This window comes from Procambarus clarkii, chromosome 74 (assembly GCF_040958095.1).
Source record: "Procambarus clarkii isolate CNS0578487 chromosome 74, FALCON_Pclarkii_2.0, whole genome shotgun sequence".
NCBI classification, from domain to species: Eukaryota; Metazoa; Arthropoda; class Malacostraca; order Decapoda; family Cambaridae; genus Procambarus; species Procambarus clarkii.
In genome coordinates, this window is record NC_091223.1 from 17,734,684 (window position 1) to 17,751,784 (window position 17,101).

Sequence of the window (17,101 nt, forward strand, 5' to 3'; positions counted from 1 at the left end):
AGCCAATGGAGAGTAGACCTGTATCTTTAACCTCGTGTTTTTGTAAAATGGAGAGGATCATTTTAAATACTTTTATATATAATAGGTGATCAGCTGTATAAATTATTACATAATAATAATAATGTGCCCCCCCCAAATATATATCCTGTTTACAGTAGTATACCTCACAGATAATCCAACGTCACATTTTCTGTGGACATTCCTACAACCCATTCTCTAATATTTTCAAAGCATACACTATTGTATATTTTTTTTAGCGAAAGCATCTTTATTATATATACTGTAATAATTTATAGTGCTTATTATAATTTGGCACCGAGAACCCCAAGGAGGGGGCGGAACAGCTCGGTTGTGAAAATGGAAGGCACCATACCAGGATGTGAAGTTGATTAAATCCCCACACCCACCATGGAACCACAATTAGAGAAGGGAGCCCTGAACAGGGGCATTCCATGGGTGCATTGTGGACATACACCTGGTAATCGTTACCTTAGGAACCATCGGTCTCTTGAGATGGGGTTTGAGACAAGAGTTTCCCTTTGCTCTAACAAGTCAGGTACTCCAGTTTTACAGACGAGAGTGTGTCATCTCGACTCATCTGGCATCGGAACAGGAGGAGGCAACTGGAAGAATATTACAAAGGAGAACCAAGTTGGCAGAAAGTAACAACCCGAAAGGAAGAGGTATAAGGGAAGGGAATTATCAGGGTAAAGTGTCAAGTCATTAGGATTATATAGCAGTGGGAAGGGGTCAGGATAAGGATGTTGACCAGATCACACACTAGAATTTGAAGGGACGACGACGTTTCGGTCCGTCCTGGACCATTCTCAAGTCGATTGTGTTTCGACCATTCTCACAATCGACTTGAGAATGGTCCAGGACGGACCAAAACGTCGTCGTCCCTTCAAATTCTAGTGTGTGGTCTGGTCAACATACTTCAGCCACGTTATTGTGACTCATCGCCTGCACAGGATAAGGATTTTGGATGGGACAAGAGAAATGGTGTCCAACCACATAGACGATAGGGGATCGACTGCCAACCTGCGTAAAGCAAGACCATCGCTACCATCCAGCCTAAGTGTATGGACGGTATTTTACAGTGGAGGAAAAAAAGTAAAAGCGATCCCGTAAAATTAGTAAAGAAGGCTGCAGGAGCACAAGGCTCAAAAAGGACTTGAAACACCATCCTATTACGACAACGGCTGCCTGTCCTCTGATAAAATTAATTATAATAGTCCAAACCACGTATTTGAAGATCCATTGTAACACACAAGGAGCACAAGATTCAAGATCACCAAGCCATATACAGGAGGGAAAACTGATTTTTTTTTACTCATAGGGTAATATATCCAAGCAATTGCCCACCTGCCGAAACCATAAATGGCAAGTCATTTGTGCAATTTAATTAAAATTAAATTTTCCATAATGTAGGACGACAGTACCGCTAGCTTCATATCATACAGTTTGGCACAACTGAACCACAGTGACAACACTACCAACAAAAAACTACAAATTGCTCAACAAAACTACAATTATCCCAAAAACACTACAAATCACCCAACAAATAATTACAAATCGAACAGAAAACTACTAATCGCAGAAGAAAAAGCTATAAATCACAAAACGGGGGAGGAAATTACCGATAGGGAAGGTGTGTGGGGGGGGGGGGGGGAATTACTCGTGGGGGAGGGAGGGCACCCATGGGGTCGACTTCCGAGCTACGCCTTCCAAACACTGACTGTTTAATTTCTATTGCAATAAAATTGTGTACAAGCTTAAAAAAGAAGAGTACAGGTAATTACAAATTATATTAAGAGGTAAGTAAAAATATTGTAAAAGTTCACTACATTACATTTATTAATGAGAAAAATATATATATACAGTTTTTAAAGACAGATCAGCAAGATATACAGGAACCACGTAATGTATTTCCATTTAAATTTACATCAATATAATGTATCAAATATTAGTTCACTAGCTAAAAACCAAATATTTTAGAGAAAAGTGGGAATTAAATTGTCCAACACCTTACAAAGTGTTAGACAATTTAATTAGTTTATTATAAAGCAAATATATAATTTTATGCAGATGTACCGGTTATTTCCTTTAATATTTTTTTCACAAGCAAATATTCGTGAAATTCACAAAACTGAAAATGTTCATGAAATTCACAAAACTGAAAAATGTACACACAATAACGAAGATATTACTAAACTAAATAAGAAAAAAATATATATTGGATTATGTTAAGATTACCACCTCTGCTTAATTTAAGAAAATACCCTATGAACTTAAATCCAATAGAGAACTTGACAAACTAATAGTAAGCCAATAGCAAAAGCAGGCACCCCGCCGGGACTTTCGAACTGAAAGATTACCACTGCCATGATTTAATTTCTTTTTTATTTAAATGTCTGCCTGAAGTAAAAATTAAATTTGGTATTGATCATTTCAGTCGTTTCATAACCATTGGCACTGACTATGAAAAGTTTGTCATTAAGTGTGAAAGTTGTTATTTAACAATAGCATAAAGCATGTGCAACTACTTTTTATTCGGCAGTTCACACTTCAAATTCATTTTCAAAACATATAGTAATGTTTTCTATATGTATGCTTCTTATATCAAGACAAATTGAAACCTCAATGTCAAATACTAAGTAATTACACATTAATACAAATTACTGTTTTCCCTTCCTAATGATAAAATCCAAATACCTACCTGTAAAGAAATAAAAATATTTAACATTCAATAAAAACAACAAGTCCAAATGGGTGAAGCTAATCAACAAAGTACATTCTATGCTGTTTAGCTTCTTATAGAAGATCACAGTGATCTAACTATACTGCATATAGAAAATTAAAAAGTAGCTTTAAGAAAATAAAAATTGTAATAGCTTTCCTTACTGAAATAAAAATCAAATTCATTGCACTTCCTTGAATGCATCTCCTTACTTTAATCATAATACTTATACCAGAACTATCCCCCTATCCTATGTGATACGAATACTTTATCCTCTTTATAAAGTGGTTTAATGGGATCATTTTCCAATTACTGAATTAGCAATATTTTTCACCTCTAAAAATTCAACACTTCATACTAGATAAAATACTATATATATGTAAAACAAAAGGTTTTGACAGTAAGTTACTAAATCATCATTTTGCCTGCATTCCTATCCGAGCCAAGAGTGTAACTATTGCAGATATGGGATCGTCAAACTCTCTTGGTTGGTTTGGTGTCAGAACCCAGTCTGGTGTTATTGATGGTATCTTTGATACAGGAAGTGGGGTGACCTTGACTGGGTTCTTCCCTCGTAAACTGGCGTTCTCACGGCGTATCATTAAGGTCCTGATACTTTTAAGATCTTTAAGTAATTTAGGGTTGATCATATCCTGTTAAGAAAATAAATAAAATAAACATATGTAAACGTGTCTAAATGAGAGAAATCAATATTACATGCCTAAATTATGCAATTTTCTACTTATATGGGGTTGAGAGGAACCAGAAAAAATTTGGGAACGATATTGAAAGGTTGGAATAAGAGAAATTTCACTTGTTTATACTACACTGCAGGTGCGAGGCCTGACAGCTGAGTGGACAGCAATTCGGATTTGTAGTCCTGAGGTTCTGGGTTCGATTCCCGGTGGAGGAGGAAACAAATAGGCAGGTTTCTTTCACCCTGATGCCCCTGTTACCTAGCAGTGAATAGGTACCTGGGAGTTAGACAGCTGCTACGGGCTCTTCCTGGGGAAGCATAACAAAAAGAAGGCCTGGTTGAGGACTGGGCCGTGGGGACGTTAAGCCCCGAAATCACCTCAAGATAACCCTACTGCATCGCAAGACCAGGAGCTACGTGCTCCTCGTGAGATGTCATACAAGGTATCATACTTGTGATACATGTATGACAAGAGATATCATACATGTATGACATGTCATACAACTAACATACTTGGCTAAGGGTCATGGCAGTCAACAATTAGTGTACCTATGTATTCCTCTCATCCTTTATGATGTTGGGGCATAAACCAAGCTGCATTGTACAACTATGACAAGAATGTTAAGCTTGGTAACAAGCCTAGCTAAGCTAAAACCCAGTTGGACTACCCACAGCTTTTTCTTCAGTAGTGTAAAGCGGCAGACATTGAAACGAGAAAGATGAGAGATGTCAACAACGCCCTACTAGAGTATGAAGAATAACAATTTGCATAATTTGTTAATGGGGCAGCAACTGTGGAGAAATTTTTACAATAATGTCTAATAAACACACATTCCAATGAATCTTTATGTAGTTATTAATTTTTCCTCTTCCCGTATCTTACTGTAATTACCGTAATCTGATCATACATGGAAATGATTACAAGAACTAACAGTTTTACCATTATTATATATTTAGTTTGGTGTGATGTCACTGGGTATGCAACTGCACTACATACCTTAAGCTACAATTAAAAGAACAAATCACCTGTAAAGTATTTCTGGGTACAGTATTAAGATACCGTTTTAGAAATTAGAAACATTTTACTGTGCTACCCTCTATTTGTTTGGGGCTTAGCTAGGTATGTAATTAAACAACTCATATACAGCAGTCAATATACTACGACTATTTGACCAGACCACACACTAGAAGGTGAAGGGACGACGACGTTTCGGTCCGTCCTGGACCATTCTCAAGTCGATTGTGTACTTTAGCCACATTATTTTGACTCATCGCCTGCATACTACGACTATCTTTTTACAGGCTTTTCTCAACCTCCAGCCCTCAAAATTCACCATTCATCCAATTATTACACACCCAATCTATCTCCACATAATCTCAGCTATTGCATTTCAAATCTTTGACATTTTAGAAGAGAAGAAAAAAAGTCCTTTTATATAATTTTTGAAACAAAACAATTGAGTTTGAATTATCCTAATGGCACGTACTAATTTTCTCACTGTTATATCACATTAATATGAGTTCATTGTGCATTTGACTATTTATATTTAACCTTCTTACAATATATATTTTTTTTTTTTTGAGATATATACAAGAGTTGTTACATTCTTGTACAGCCACTAGTACGCGTAGCGTTTCGGGCAGGTCCCTGGAATACGATCCCCTGCAACGAAGAATCGTTTTTTCATCCAAGTACACATTTTACTGTTGCGTTAAACAGAGGCTACAGTTAAGGAATTGCGCCCAGTAAATCCTCCCCGGCCAGGATACGAACCCATGACATATTTCAAAGACCACACATTCTTCTCAAATAAGCCAGTTCTACTGCTCTAATTCTTGATTTTTTTAGCATTCATGTCACAAAATCATTTTGCATCCATCCATTCCTCCACGCAGCGTTTTAGCTGCCTATCTTCTTTCTTCTAACCAAGATTGTCACTGCACAACTTGTCCTTCCACTCTCCCAAATTCCTCTGATCAACTGCATATCCCAAGCATTTAAACCTTGTTAACCACTTCTAGTACATGCAGTAATTACATTTCACACAAAATTTTCTCCTTTCTATCATAACTTTCCCATTGTCCACGTTCACTCAAGTTCCTCTCGGCAGTCAAATGAAAAATGTCAACTAGTCAACATAAATCCCTAACGAGATAACTATCACCATCACGCAGATAACTATCACCACCATGCATGCACAATGTACCAACATTATTCAAATATTCATCAGTTTGATATGGGGAAAACATGACTACAAAAAGCTCAATTTACCAAATCTGTGATAATATTCTTCTCATTTCTCTGAAGACAGAGGACAGTCCTACTATAGATAAATGGCTACAGTATCAACAATTAAAGAAAAGTATGACTAAAATATATTTGCCACCTATGACCAAAACATGACTGAATTGAAAAAACATGAGATTGACATTTAGGAATGTGAGTGCACCAATGTGAGAAAAAAAATATGAAAATTATTAACCTATCTCAATAGGCAAAATCCAACCTCGACTAAGTGAAACAATTACACAAAACACGTTTTTTTTAACAGACTTGGCAATGCCATTACACATGAAAATAAACAAATGCAAGCGTTAAACAACTTTTGACGTGCATTCATCCTCGACTGCCTAAATTTTGACATACCTGTTGTGTGGGATTTGTTGCCGTTACGATATAGAGAAGAGTGCAACACTTGCAAAAAATTCCAGGACCCTTTTCTGAGTAAATGGTAAGTAGCTGCACAATGGTCTCCATTAATCCCTCCACCTGTTGGCAGAATAATGAAGATCAAATTAGAAATTATGAAACGCACACTTACAGAATATGGAAATTACAGTTAAGACCAATTTTCTTCATAAATTAAATTTATTTGAAGATCATACACAGTATTTAATCTGAAGGGAATAATTAAAATATATTAGAAGTGAGATTTAAACAAATATATTTAAGAGACATACAAGGAAATAATTTGTTTGTACTGGAAACTTTGTAAACAAGGTCATTTAGGCTAAAGATCCTTACCTTGTGTATGAATGGTGCTGTATATGGATATTTGGCCAAATTAATGAGTATATTAAGGACAAAACCAAGGATCTGCATGTGTGGAATAGAGCGATTGCAGGACCTGAGAAGGAACATGATGGTGCCGAGAGTAGTTCCTTCTGTCAACTTTTCAGAGCATGTAGGTGACCACCGAGTACTTGTGTCTGTGTAAGGAAATTGAATTAACACACAGTGTGAAGTACATAGATTTTGAAATAAGTACTGTACAAGTTATATTTTCTGATTAATGCATACATGTTCACCACATTGAACTAAAGGCTGCTTTTGGCTTCAATGCAAAGATGTACCTCCATCTCTTTTCGTTTGTCATTAAGCAACATGATGCTAGGCAATCTGCATTAGTGATAGTGACTGATACCCATTCCTTTACCACAGTCAATAATTTCAATCTTATTATAAACCCCATATCCATCCTTTAAGCATTGGAGGAAAGGACACACAGCTACCTAATGGGCTCAGTAACTGAACAACTAATCAAGTAGAATTTAGCATAAATGTCATAAGCACAACACTAAACATGGTGTAGGGGCATTTTGTACTAGTGGAAGCAAAGATGTTGAAGGGTTGTTTTCACCAGAGTTACGTATGGCAAATATTGACATGACACATTTTTAGTGTTGATTGTTGTGTGTTAATTTCTAGAGTGCTGCCTCAGGTAAGACACACACTGCTGCACAACACACACTCAATGCTGCAGCTTGGCCAAGGACACTGGTCTGTTGCACCCTCACCATAGTTTGCCGACACCGATATGAAAGATGGTTAGGTTAACTGAAACTGTCTGGACCTCAATAAGGTTTTTGAGAGTCCCACACAACAGGATGTTCTGGAAGTTAAAACATGTTGGAGGGGGTGATGAGCACATTTCTGATATGAATGAAGAGTTTTCTGACAAATATGAGGGGAGGTAATTAATGGCAATGTATCAAACTGGAGAAATGTTACTATTGGAGTATCCCAAGGCTCCATTCTAGCACTAGTAAATTTTCATTATTTATATATACAATCTACCAGAGGGAATACAGTTACATGAACATAAAACTATCCCCTTGCAATAAGACATTAGGGGAAAATATATTGACAACTGCCATGCCCTTCAAGCTGACCTGGACAAAATAAGTGAATGGAGCAAGAAATGGCAGATGGAATTCAATTTGAATAAATACCACATTAAGGAATACGGAATAGGAGAAAACACCACATCCAACCTACAAATTAAGTGAAATGTATTAACGAACTTGAACAAAGAGATTGAGGGGTGCCATAGAAGGCACTGTGCAAGGGGCCTATGTTATGTTATGCTTTCAAACTTCAAAATTACTTTAAGGTAAGTGATTTTGTAAAGATAAGTTCCATGCAAGATAAAAAAAATTGTTGTACAATGTATACAGTACTTTACAGTATTATTCAATGTAATTAATAACAATTCTATCATTCCATTATATCATTTAACAGGTAAGTAACTCAATCTGATGCTACTCTGTAGAATGAGTAGCAGTCATATACCAGAATGGAAAGCATGCAAATTACATATTTAATCCCCCTTACATGAAATTAAACTGCCATTTAGTTTTGTAAGATTACCAAAGCAATCTTGGCTCTCTGACTTAACGTACACCTTTCCCCAATGGGTTAAGCAATAATTAGCCTATTTATATGTAACATAAGAATTGGTAACCATTCAAGGACACACTGTATAACTAGTTGTATGTTGAAGAATGTGTGGTCTATGTAATGCTATGTAGTTTTCTTAATTTTTTTTATTTTTTTTTATTTATATATACAAAAGTTCTTACATTCTTGTACAGCCACTAGTACGCATAGCATTTCAGGCAGGTCCTTGATCCTAATTTTCCCCGGAATATGACCCACTAAATTGTTTTAAGAAATGGGTACCCCATTCACTGCTGGATGAACAGAGGCTACAGTTAAGGATTGCCCAGTCAATCTTTCCCGGCTAGGATACGAACCCAGGTCAAAGCACTCACAAATGACTGTAATAGCTATTACAGAGCAAGTTATCCATCTGTACTTGTATATTATCTAATACAAATGGGACGGGGGACGAATATAGCAATTCAATCTACAACATCTCGTAATAATGCAAAACTTAAGATAAACATTCCCCTATAAAGACGAACAGTTAAGCTCACCAAGATACATGACTGCTATCAATATCCTCCTGAGATCCTTGTACTTAATCAGGTATGCAATAGCACAGTCAGTTCTGTTGCCAATTCGCTTGCTATCTGTGGCATCTTGAGTGGCCACCTTCAACCTCTTCCGCACTTCCACAAGCTTCTTGTTTTGCAGATTCTTGCGCGCAGTTAGACCTCTCCATGCAGCTTGCAGAACAGTGGCTGCACGTTGACGACGATCCTGCAACAGGGCATTGGTATATACGTGCCTTTTGAGTAACGTGGATAAAGAGGCCAGTTTTTGAATAATGAATCCTTCTAAATTTTTCCACCAACTAATGTTAATATTAATTATTCAAATCTGTGTGATTAGTTATAAGAGGACCAGAAAACAGGAGCTTGTGCCTTCTAGGTATGTGAAGCTGACCAAATCAAATGAATGAGAATTCAAGTAATATTTAACTAAATGATGTAGCAAATTCTGCATCATACAAGTTTTGGAAATACAGTATCTGCAGATCTATGAGGCATTCTGCCCAAGAAATGAGATTTCACATAGGTAATAAGGTGTTAAAGAATAGATAACCCTTATTGTAATAGAAAAAAATCTTGCATTTAACTATATTTTAAGTCTGAACGAATTAAAATTTTAATTAATAAATGGAACGAATTCAATGAAGCAGAAAATATTAATAGTTGCAATAAAGTAATCTTTATTTGAAGCACTACAGCACAGCTCGAAAAACAGCACCCAGCACCTCTTTCAAGCATTCGAGCTTGGATCGCCAGGCTCGCTGGATGATGATGGCACTCGAGCGTTGTCTCAGGTACAACGATCTTTGCAGGACAGCACGCACCCACCGCTGGAGCTTGATCAAGGACCCCATGGTCTGTTGCACCCTCACCATAGTTTGCCAACGGCGGAATGAGCGCTGTGTTAGTGGTTAGACAAGCTATATAAGCATGTATTTCGAGTTTTAAATTTATCAAGTGTTAAAAGCTATTAAATAGAATATAGTAGTTTAAATCTTTTTTAATTATTGCTGAAACAAGAACCAAAGATTCACAATTTTTTTTTATTTAAATGAACAAATTGTAAAGGCCTCTAGTACATTCTAGCATATTAAAATATTTAACAGACCTAACAAATATTTCACCCCAAAGAATATTTATTAACATGCACTTATGATCTTGCCATATTTTCACAAAATATACCACTAATGTATACAGCTGTATATTAATTTATGTATTACTACAATACATAAAGGCCTTTCTACTTAGGCTGTAGTTCTTAGTAGTCAGATTGTGTAAGCATACGACTACAGTATATTCATAAAAAGTAAATCATTTTTAATATACAATTCTTTGAACCTTTTAAGCAACAATTTATATTATTCCTTACTTGAATTACTGTAGCAGCCAAATGAGCTTTAGTAACCCTTGTTACGTGCTCTAAATACAGTTTTCTCTTCTCCTGTCTGATTGTCCGACGAACCTGCCATCCACGCACGTAAGCCTGCCAGAAAAGTCCATATAAATACAGTGGAACCTCAAGTGACGAGTGGCTCCAGTTACGAGCAAGCCACTCGCAGAAAATATGTCTCGACTGATGAGCTTTCCCTCTATTAACAAGCGTTCCCGTTGGTTCTCGGACACCTCCGACGACAGTTTTTTTGTTTCACAAGACGAGTTTTCCACATGATAAGCTCGGTGCCGGAACTGATTACTCATTAATTGAGGCGCCACTAATATAATTTGTACTGTGCTCTCTCAAAGGATTATTTTTTTTTTACTTGCTAGACACATTGCAAGATGTTAAGTGCTAAAACCAAACTTGTTTGCTATCATTATATAATGATCACTTTGTTTATTCCTTATCAGTTAAGACACTTTGACCATGTAAAGTTAACTTCTCTTCCTCCTGCCCGATACCTTTCTACTCCCAAATAATTAAATATAAAATGAATGACTAATCAATATCCTTGTGTAACAAAAGGTAATGCCAAGGTAACATATTGGAAAAGTTCACATGATTGAGAGGGGCCCTGTATCAAACGTACTAGGTCACTTGCAAGCAAAATTTTTCAGAAGAATGAAATATGCAGAAGATAAATTGCAATACTCTTAGGTGGTACACTTTTGACATGTTAGGACACCTGAGACTTTTTTAATGAAAAGGGTACATAAGGCTGAAGAAAGAAGATAACATGTTAAGAAATAAATGATCAGTATATCTTGAAAGAGATGAAAGGAGCATTATATGAAAGAGAAGGGGCAGGAAAGAGTTAAGATACAAAGTGCAAAAAATTTGAATTATGATAGGAACCGCCAGGAGAAATGTCTGCTGTGGCATGCCAGCCGGCTCTTGGGGGTAAGGTGTCAAGGTTATAAGATATATACTGTTGTTATTAGGATCAAAACACGATGGTAACCATTAAGATCCAGCCCAGAATGTGTAGCTGTCCATTAACATCTCAGAGCTTTCTCTCCTAAACAGTACAGCATGCAGTGGCCAGGTGGGCCTTACAGTAGTATCTTGCACTCCACCTTTCTTTTTTCAATGCTGGTTTGTACTAATATCTGTCCTCACTTAGCTCCACTACTCGGTAGCTACTGCCCATCACTTCGTATAAGGCTCTTCTCGTGGCATTGCATCAGCTTCAGCCTTGACCCCCTCTTAGACTTTCCCTTTATGAAGCTTGGCAAGGCCATCTTCAATGCCAGCTCTTCCAATGTAAAATTGAAACCAACCTGGTGTCTCTAGTGTGCTGGATTTTCTGTCCATTAATTCTGGGTGTGAGCTTAGCTGTGAGTGTGAATAGGAATTGACTCAACACTGAGTGTTGTACCAGGTGCATTTATAAATTCTGACATTCTACTTCTTACATATATGCTTTTAAATTTGTGAATGGAGATGGCTTACAGTATTTCCCGGTAAAAATTGTTTTCATTACCCATTACTTGACCTATTACCCTACTTCAGTTCTCTTAGCTTTTTCAGCAGCTGTATTGTACTTTTTATTTCAAGTACATATCTGCAATATCAACTAATTTGACTTTTTCCATATGTCCTCCGCAGCATAGTGAGCCTTTGTTGCCCAACCAGATTTCCCCACAAACATCACCGAGTATTAGTGTAACCGTCTGATTTGGTCACTTATAGTGCATATTTTGTTGTCAACACTGAAAATATAAAACTGCAAATAATGACATCAGGAATGTACAGCTTCAGCTTTTTTTTTACTTTGTACATGTGGTGCCTGGGCTCTCTCAAGGTACTCTAATACTAAAGTGAGCAATGACGTGTAGAATTTGTAAAGACTTATTATGCCTTTAGGTATTAGAGACTGAGGAAGTAGTAGAAATGTAACCAAAGCCAGTTTGGTCATCATAAGAGTTGTAGTGGTCACAATTCACCTGACATGGAAAGTAAGCCTGTTTGGCAAGAGTGAGAACTGCCCTTACCAACTGAGTGTGTTGAACGTTAGATGCTCGAGTCTATAATAACAAGAGAAAGTATGGGAAAATAATATCTCGACTTGCTTAGTAAACAACAAATGGAGTGTAAAACAAGTGGTAATGCAGTGAATATAACCAAGGAAAATGGTCAATGTAACAATTCTATAGCTTAGTGGTCTACTACCTTCACACCCGATTACCAAAAAATTTATTTGAATTACTCACCTGAATGATTTGAGCAGCCTTTATTTGCTTCAGCAAAGTTCTTGTTTTATGTTTTCTCCACGCAGCCTGAACTATAACAGCAGCTCTCTGCATGTATATGAATTGTTCTCGTGTGCGCAGAGTCAAGCATGCCCCACGCCAGTACCTCTGTAGCTTGACAACAGCTTCCATCTTTTTATGATACTTTCTCTGAGCAGACCAACAGCGAATATAAGATTGAATTTTGGTTGCAGCTAAATGTTGCTTTCTTATGCTCTGTCGTACCAGCATGCCACGCGTGTGTGATTGCAGAACAAGTGTTGCCTTTTTAATAGCAATGAATCTACATTGCAATGTCTTGGCCATCTTAACACTTCTCCACCATTTCTGAATTATGATAATACTTTGAACTTTCCTCAAGAAATGCTTACGTGCTAACCATTGACGTATGCATGTTTGCAATCTGACTGCTGCTCTGTGTTGCTGGAGTATTTTCTTCCGAGTTAGCATACCTCGGAGAGATGCTTGCAAGGTAATGCAGGATATTCTAAGGGTTTGATACTTCTTTCGCTGTTCTCTTCCTTTGATTACTGCTTTCCACCAGTGTTGAATATTCAAAGTAGCTTTTAAAATTTGTACATAATTCCTCTGTGCTAACCAACATCTTGTGCACGCCTGCATCTTAATGATAGCTCTACGTTGCTTCAGATATTCCTTACGAGCTATTCTTCCACGGTAATGTCTTTGCAGAGTAATTACAGCATTTCTCTTTGTATGATACTCTAGTTGCAACTTCTTTGTTTCCTTATGACCCCTCCACCATCTTTGGAGGAGCAGTACACTGCAGGTCACCTTATGGTATTCTCGGCGCGCCATCCAGCCACGAACATGTGACTGAATTTTCACTGCTGCATTTTTTTGTCGAGAAATTGTTGCACGAAGCAGTGCTCCTCTAGTGAAGGCTTGAATGGTTATTATAGCATTCTTTGTTACAGCAAAATTCTTCATTCCTTCTCTAGTTAATTTAACAGATCTCCACCATCTCTGTATTGTGACTGTTTTATGCACTACCTTCTGATACGTTCTTCTTAAAAGCCAGCCCCTAAAGACGGCTGCTATCTTTACTTGTGCACATCTCTGATGTGCTATTTCCCTTCGTACTAACATTCCTCTGACAGATGCTTGGAGTGTAATAGTGGCTGCTCTCATGGCTAAGTATTGTGTATGATGCTCTCGAGTTTTATGTACAGAACGCACCCACCTCTGAATTTTTATGGCAGAAACAACCATTTTCTTGTATTTCCGGGAGATCAAGAAACGACGAGCATGTGATTGGATGACTGTAGCTGCCATGTGTTGCTGATTAACATCCCTAATGCGAGCTTGTGTGCTTCGCCACCAACATTGAATCTTTATGGTATTATTTATAATATCTCTATACTTTTTACATGCCAAATAACACCTAACATTAGACTGAATCTTTGAAGCTGCAAAGTGCCATCTTTTAATCTCTTTTCTGGCTAGCATTCCCCTTGCATAAGCTTGTAATTTGATGACTGCCGCTCTCTTTTTCTGATAATCTGCTTGCTGATGTCGCATCTTATAAATAGATTTCCACCATTTTTGAACACTTTTAATATTCTGTACTATTTGTTTATATTTCCTTTGCACTAGCCACATTTTTACATAGGATTGAATTTCTACAGCTGCACTATGCTGCCGGCTCATTTGCCTTCGCACTAACATACCTCGAACACCTGCTTGCAAGGTAATGACTGCGCTTCTTGAATGATTATATTTACACCTTTGTTCTTGCATTTTCTTAACAGACCTCCACCATCTTTGAACTTTCACATAATTATGTCTTTGTCTTAAAAATTGTTGCCTGTGATAATGTGCTTTGTAATATGCTTGTATACATGTCGCAGCTACATGTAATTTCTTGATCTTTTGAATTACCAAAAACTTTCTCACGGATGCCTGCAAAACTATAGCAGCTTCTCGTTTTCTCACAAAATCTTTCCGAATTCCTTCGGCTAATTTAATGCGTCTCCACCACTGCTGGATGATTTTTGTGCTTTCCTTAATCCTTTGGTATCTTCTGCGCTCAAGGCAACAACGAATCCACGACTGGATAACTAATGCTGCACACTGTGACTCCCTCATCTGTCTTCTAACAACAGCACCTCTCCAAGCAGCCTGAATCGTAATACCAGCACCTCGGAATATGTGATACTTTTCTCTTTCTTTCCACATCAAAAGAGTGGCCCTCCAGTGGATCTGCAGGGTTTTAACACATTTAACAACCTTTAAGTATTTCCTCTGTGCTATCCATGATTTAACAGCAGCTTGGATTATTATTGCTGCGTCATGCTTCTGCCTCAGAGCTCGTCTAGTCAAGAACCCTCGGACAGCAGCCTGGAGATGAATGACAGATGATCGCTTTGCGAGATACTCATGTCGCGTAGCCTCTGTTAGTCTGTAAAGCCTGTAATGTCTCTGAATTGTCATTGCAGCCGATTTTTGTTGAAGAAAGACTTTCTTTGCAAGGTAAGTACGAATGCAAGACTGCAACAAAGTTGCTGATTTTACTCTCTTTTTAGATTTTGTCTGGCAAGAAAACCTCTGACAATTGCCTGAGATTTGGTTATGCATCTATATTTATATAAATAATCATTCCTAGTTGTTTTACAAATGTGATAGGCTCTGTAATATTTCTGAATTGTAAGAGCCCCATTTCTCTGTTTCAAATATCTCCTCCTTACTGAAAATCCTCTAAAATGTGCCTGGATACAAACAACTGCATTTATTGTTGTTCTGTAATTGTTTCCTCGCTTCTCTTCCCAGACGTGCACTTCGATAGGCTTTTTGTATCAAAATTGCAGATTTTCTCTGTGTTCTGTAAATCTTTCGCTGCCAATGCATCTTCCACGTCCTCTGTATAGACAAGAGCAGAACTTTGCATTACCTTCATTTCTTTCCTAGCTAGGTAGCCTCTTACCACAGCCTGCACAAGAATAATCTTATTCTGGGTCTCTCTGAAATTTCTTCTAGTAATAATACCTAAATAATAACTTCTCAGATGCTGCTGAATTACAATAGCAGCATTTCTTTTTCTAATGAAAGCTTGTCGTGCTTTCCAGCCTCTGTATCTTGCTTGGATAATGGTGGTAGCAGCATGCTTCCGTTTTAACTGCTTTTCTGTTTCTTCATACCAAATGCACCTCTTGTGATTGCCTTGAAGACCAATCCCACAATTCTCTTTAACCATGCAAAATGATTTGAGCATGCTTCTTTAGTTGGTAAGCTCGGAAAAATCTCTGGATTTTGATTGATGCATCTTTCTGGGCGAGGTAGCTCTTCCGGATGTACATATGAACGATACCAGGACTGTATTTGAATGCAAGCCTTTCGCTCAATGGTAAAAGTTCCGTTTGTCAGCCAACCACGAACCTGAAAGAATTATGTTTTGTTTTTATCATACATGAAACTAAAGCCTTCCAAATGCTAAGCTAACAGTATGTATCCATTACAATAGCCATATTTTTGGGTTATCACAACCATTTAAAAATACCTACCTCAGCACCTTTCTACTGCAATCCTTGCCTCTGCCACCTAATTCTCCTATTAGCTACAATATGTCATCTGCATTATATCAAACCAATTAGTAATAAAATTATATCAATTACAGCGAGACTGCACTCAAATGACCTACACAAACTGTGAATGGTTTGTTCTGGTCAAGAACTCAAGAACGGCAACAGTTCTGGATGAACTGCATTAACTTATTGTGAAACAGATTGAGGTACATTTTCTTTGTTTTTAAATCAAATATGATCTCTACTGAACTAACTTTGGTATCAAAATACTGCATGCACAAAAGCAGGTTTTACAGTTCACAATAAAATTAATAATTATTGAAAAAAATATACAGTCAAAAAATGATCGTTATATGCAAGCGAATTGCCTTTAGAATCAATTAATCCAATTAAGCACTTCCACTGTATACTATTTTCACTAATATTTAGAAGTGTGTCAGATTCTACAAAAGCTTTAGCCTTTAAAAAAAAATGTTCATGAAATAAGTACGCCAACCATGGCACACACTAAATCACAGCTGTGTCTTGATTCTGTGGACTATCATGTCTTCCCATTGCATGTGATTTTTTGAATACGGTTTTGTAGGAAATGGTATCAAATAAATCCTCATGTAACCCATCTTAGAAAACTAACTAATGAATTCCATATCTTTGTACCCTAGTACAAAATGCATACTTTTACAAGCATACAAGCGTTTTACAAGCATGCAACAAAATTACAAAGCGTGCAAGACACTTAAATGGAGCTTAATCTGTTATAACAAAATTATTGAGGCAATATATACAAATACAGTATTCACCTAACCTCTTATGTTAAGGGTTTACAGTTTCAGCTGGACTCTTTAGTATGATGGAGTTCAAATAATATAATACGGTATACATTTTTTAACTGAATTGCCAAATTTCCTAATGCAGTGTTAGCTAACAAGATTACTGTGGGAATGACAGTGCTATTCAATAGGGACCTTCCTGCCGCACCACAACCATATTTCTTGAAAGTTTCATCTACATTTATTAAAACAAAAACCATAAATTATCCCCTACCTGAGAAATCTAACGAAGATGAAACCATGAAAAATACAAGCACATATCCAATGAAAGGTGGAGGATAAATTACAAAGGGAAGAAATTTGTATTCAGAAATTGAATATTGAAATAACTACTTTTACATTGGAAATGTTCATTGGAAAGTATACA

At 37.1% G+C, this 17,101-nt stretch overlaps 3 protein-coding genes and 1 long non-coding RNA gene across 9 annotated transcripts in view; 1 reads left to right on the forward strand and 3 right to left on the reverse strand.

The window, feature by feature from the left end:
* Positions 1–17,101, forward strand: part of LOC138356738 (uncharacterized) — a 128,482-nt gene that overhangs the window by 31,252 nt on the left and 80,129 nt on the right. The gene's annotated exons all lie outside the window — the stretch shown is intronic.
* The window catches only part of LOC138356740 (uncharacterized), a 136,921-nt gene that overhangs the window by 27,165 nt on the left and 92,655 nt on the right, over positions 1–17,101 (reverse strand). The window lies entirely within an intron of this gene.
* Positions 1,831–15,499, reverse strand: LOC138356737 (abnormal spindle-like microcephaly-associated protein homolog). Its single transcript, XM_069313045.1, has 7 exons — positions 12,327–15,499; positions 10,045–10,158; positions 9,401–9,574; positions 8,658–8,883; positions 6,463–6,647; positions 6,085–6,207; positions 1,831–3,393 (listed from the first exon to the last, which is right to left on the reverse strand). Exons 1-7 carry the CDS (start codon positions 14,958–14,960, stop codon positions 3,157–3,159), a joined length of 3,693 nt encoding a protein of 1,230 aa, XP_069169146.1. The 5' UTR covers positions 14,961–15,499; the 3' UTR covers positions 1,831–3,156.
* On the reverse strand, positions 15,495–15,728 carry LOC138356751 (abnormal spindle-like microcephaly-associated protein homolog; the record flags this gene model as incomplete). The annotated part of the gene is given in 1 exon segment (XM_069313075.1): positions 15,495–15,728. A coding segment is annotated over 1 exon segment (234 nt), but the record flags the coding sequence as incomplete, so codon positions are not given.

Bases quoted from the DNA above. Each gene is read 5' to 3' on its own strand.
- LOC138356737 (XM_069313045.1), bottom strand. From the start codon at position 14,960: ATGCATAACCAAATCTCAGGCAATTGTCAGAGGTTTTCTTGCCAGACA. The intron at 9,575-10,044 runs GTAAGGAATAAT...CCACTAACACAG, and splicing joins TGGCTGCTACAGTAATTCAA to CGCTCATTCCGCCGTTGGCA. The intron at 3,394-6,084 runs GTATGTCAAAAT...TTTTCTTAACAG, and splicing joins CAACAAATCCCACACAACAG to GATATGATCAACCCTAAATT.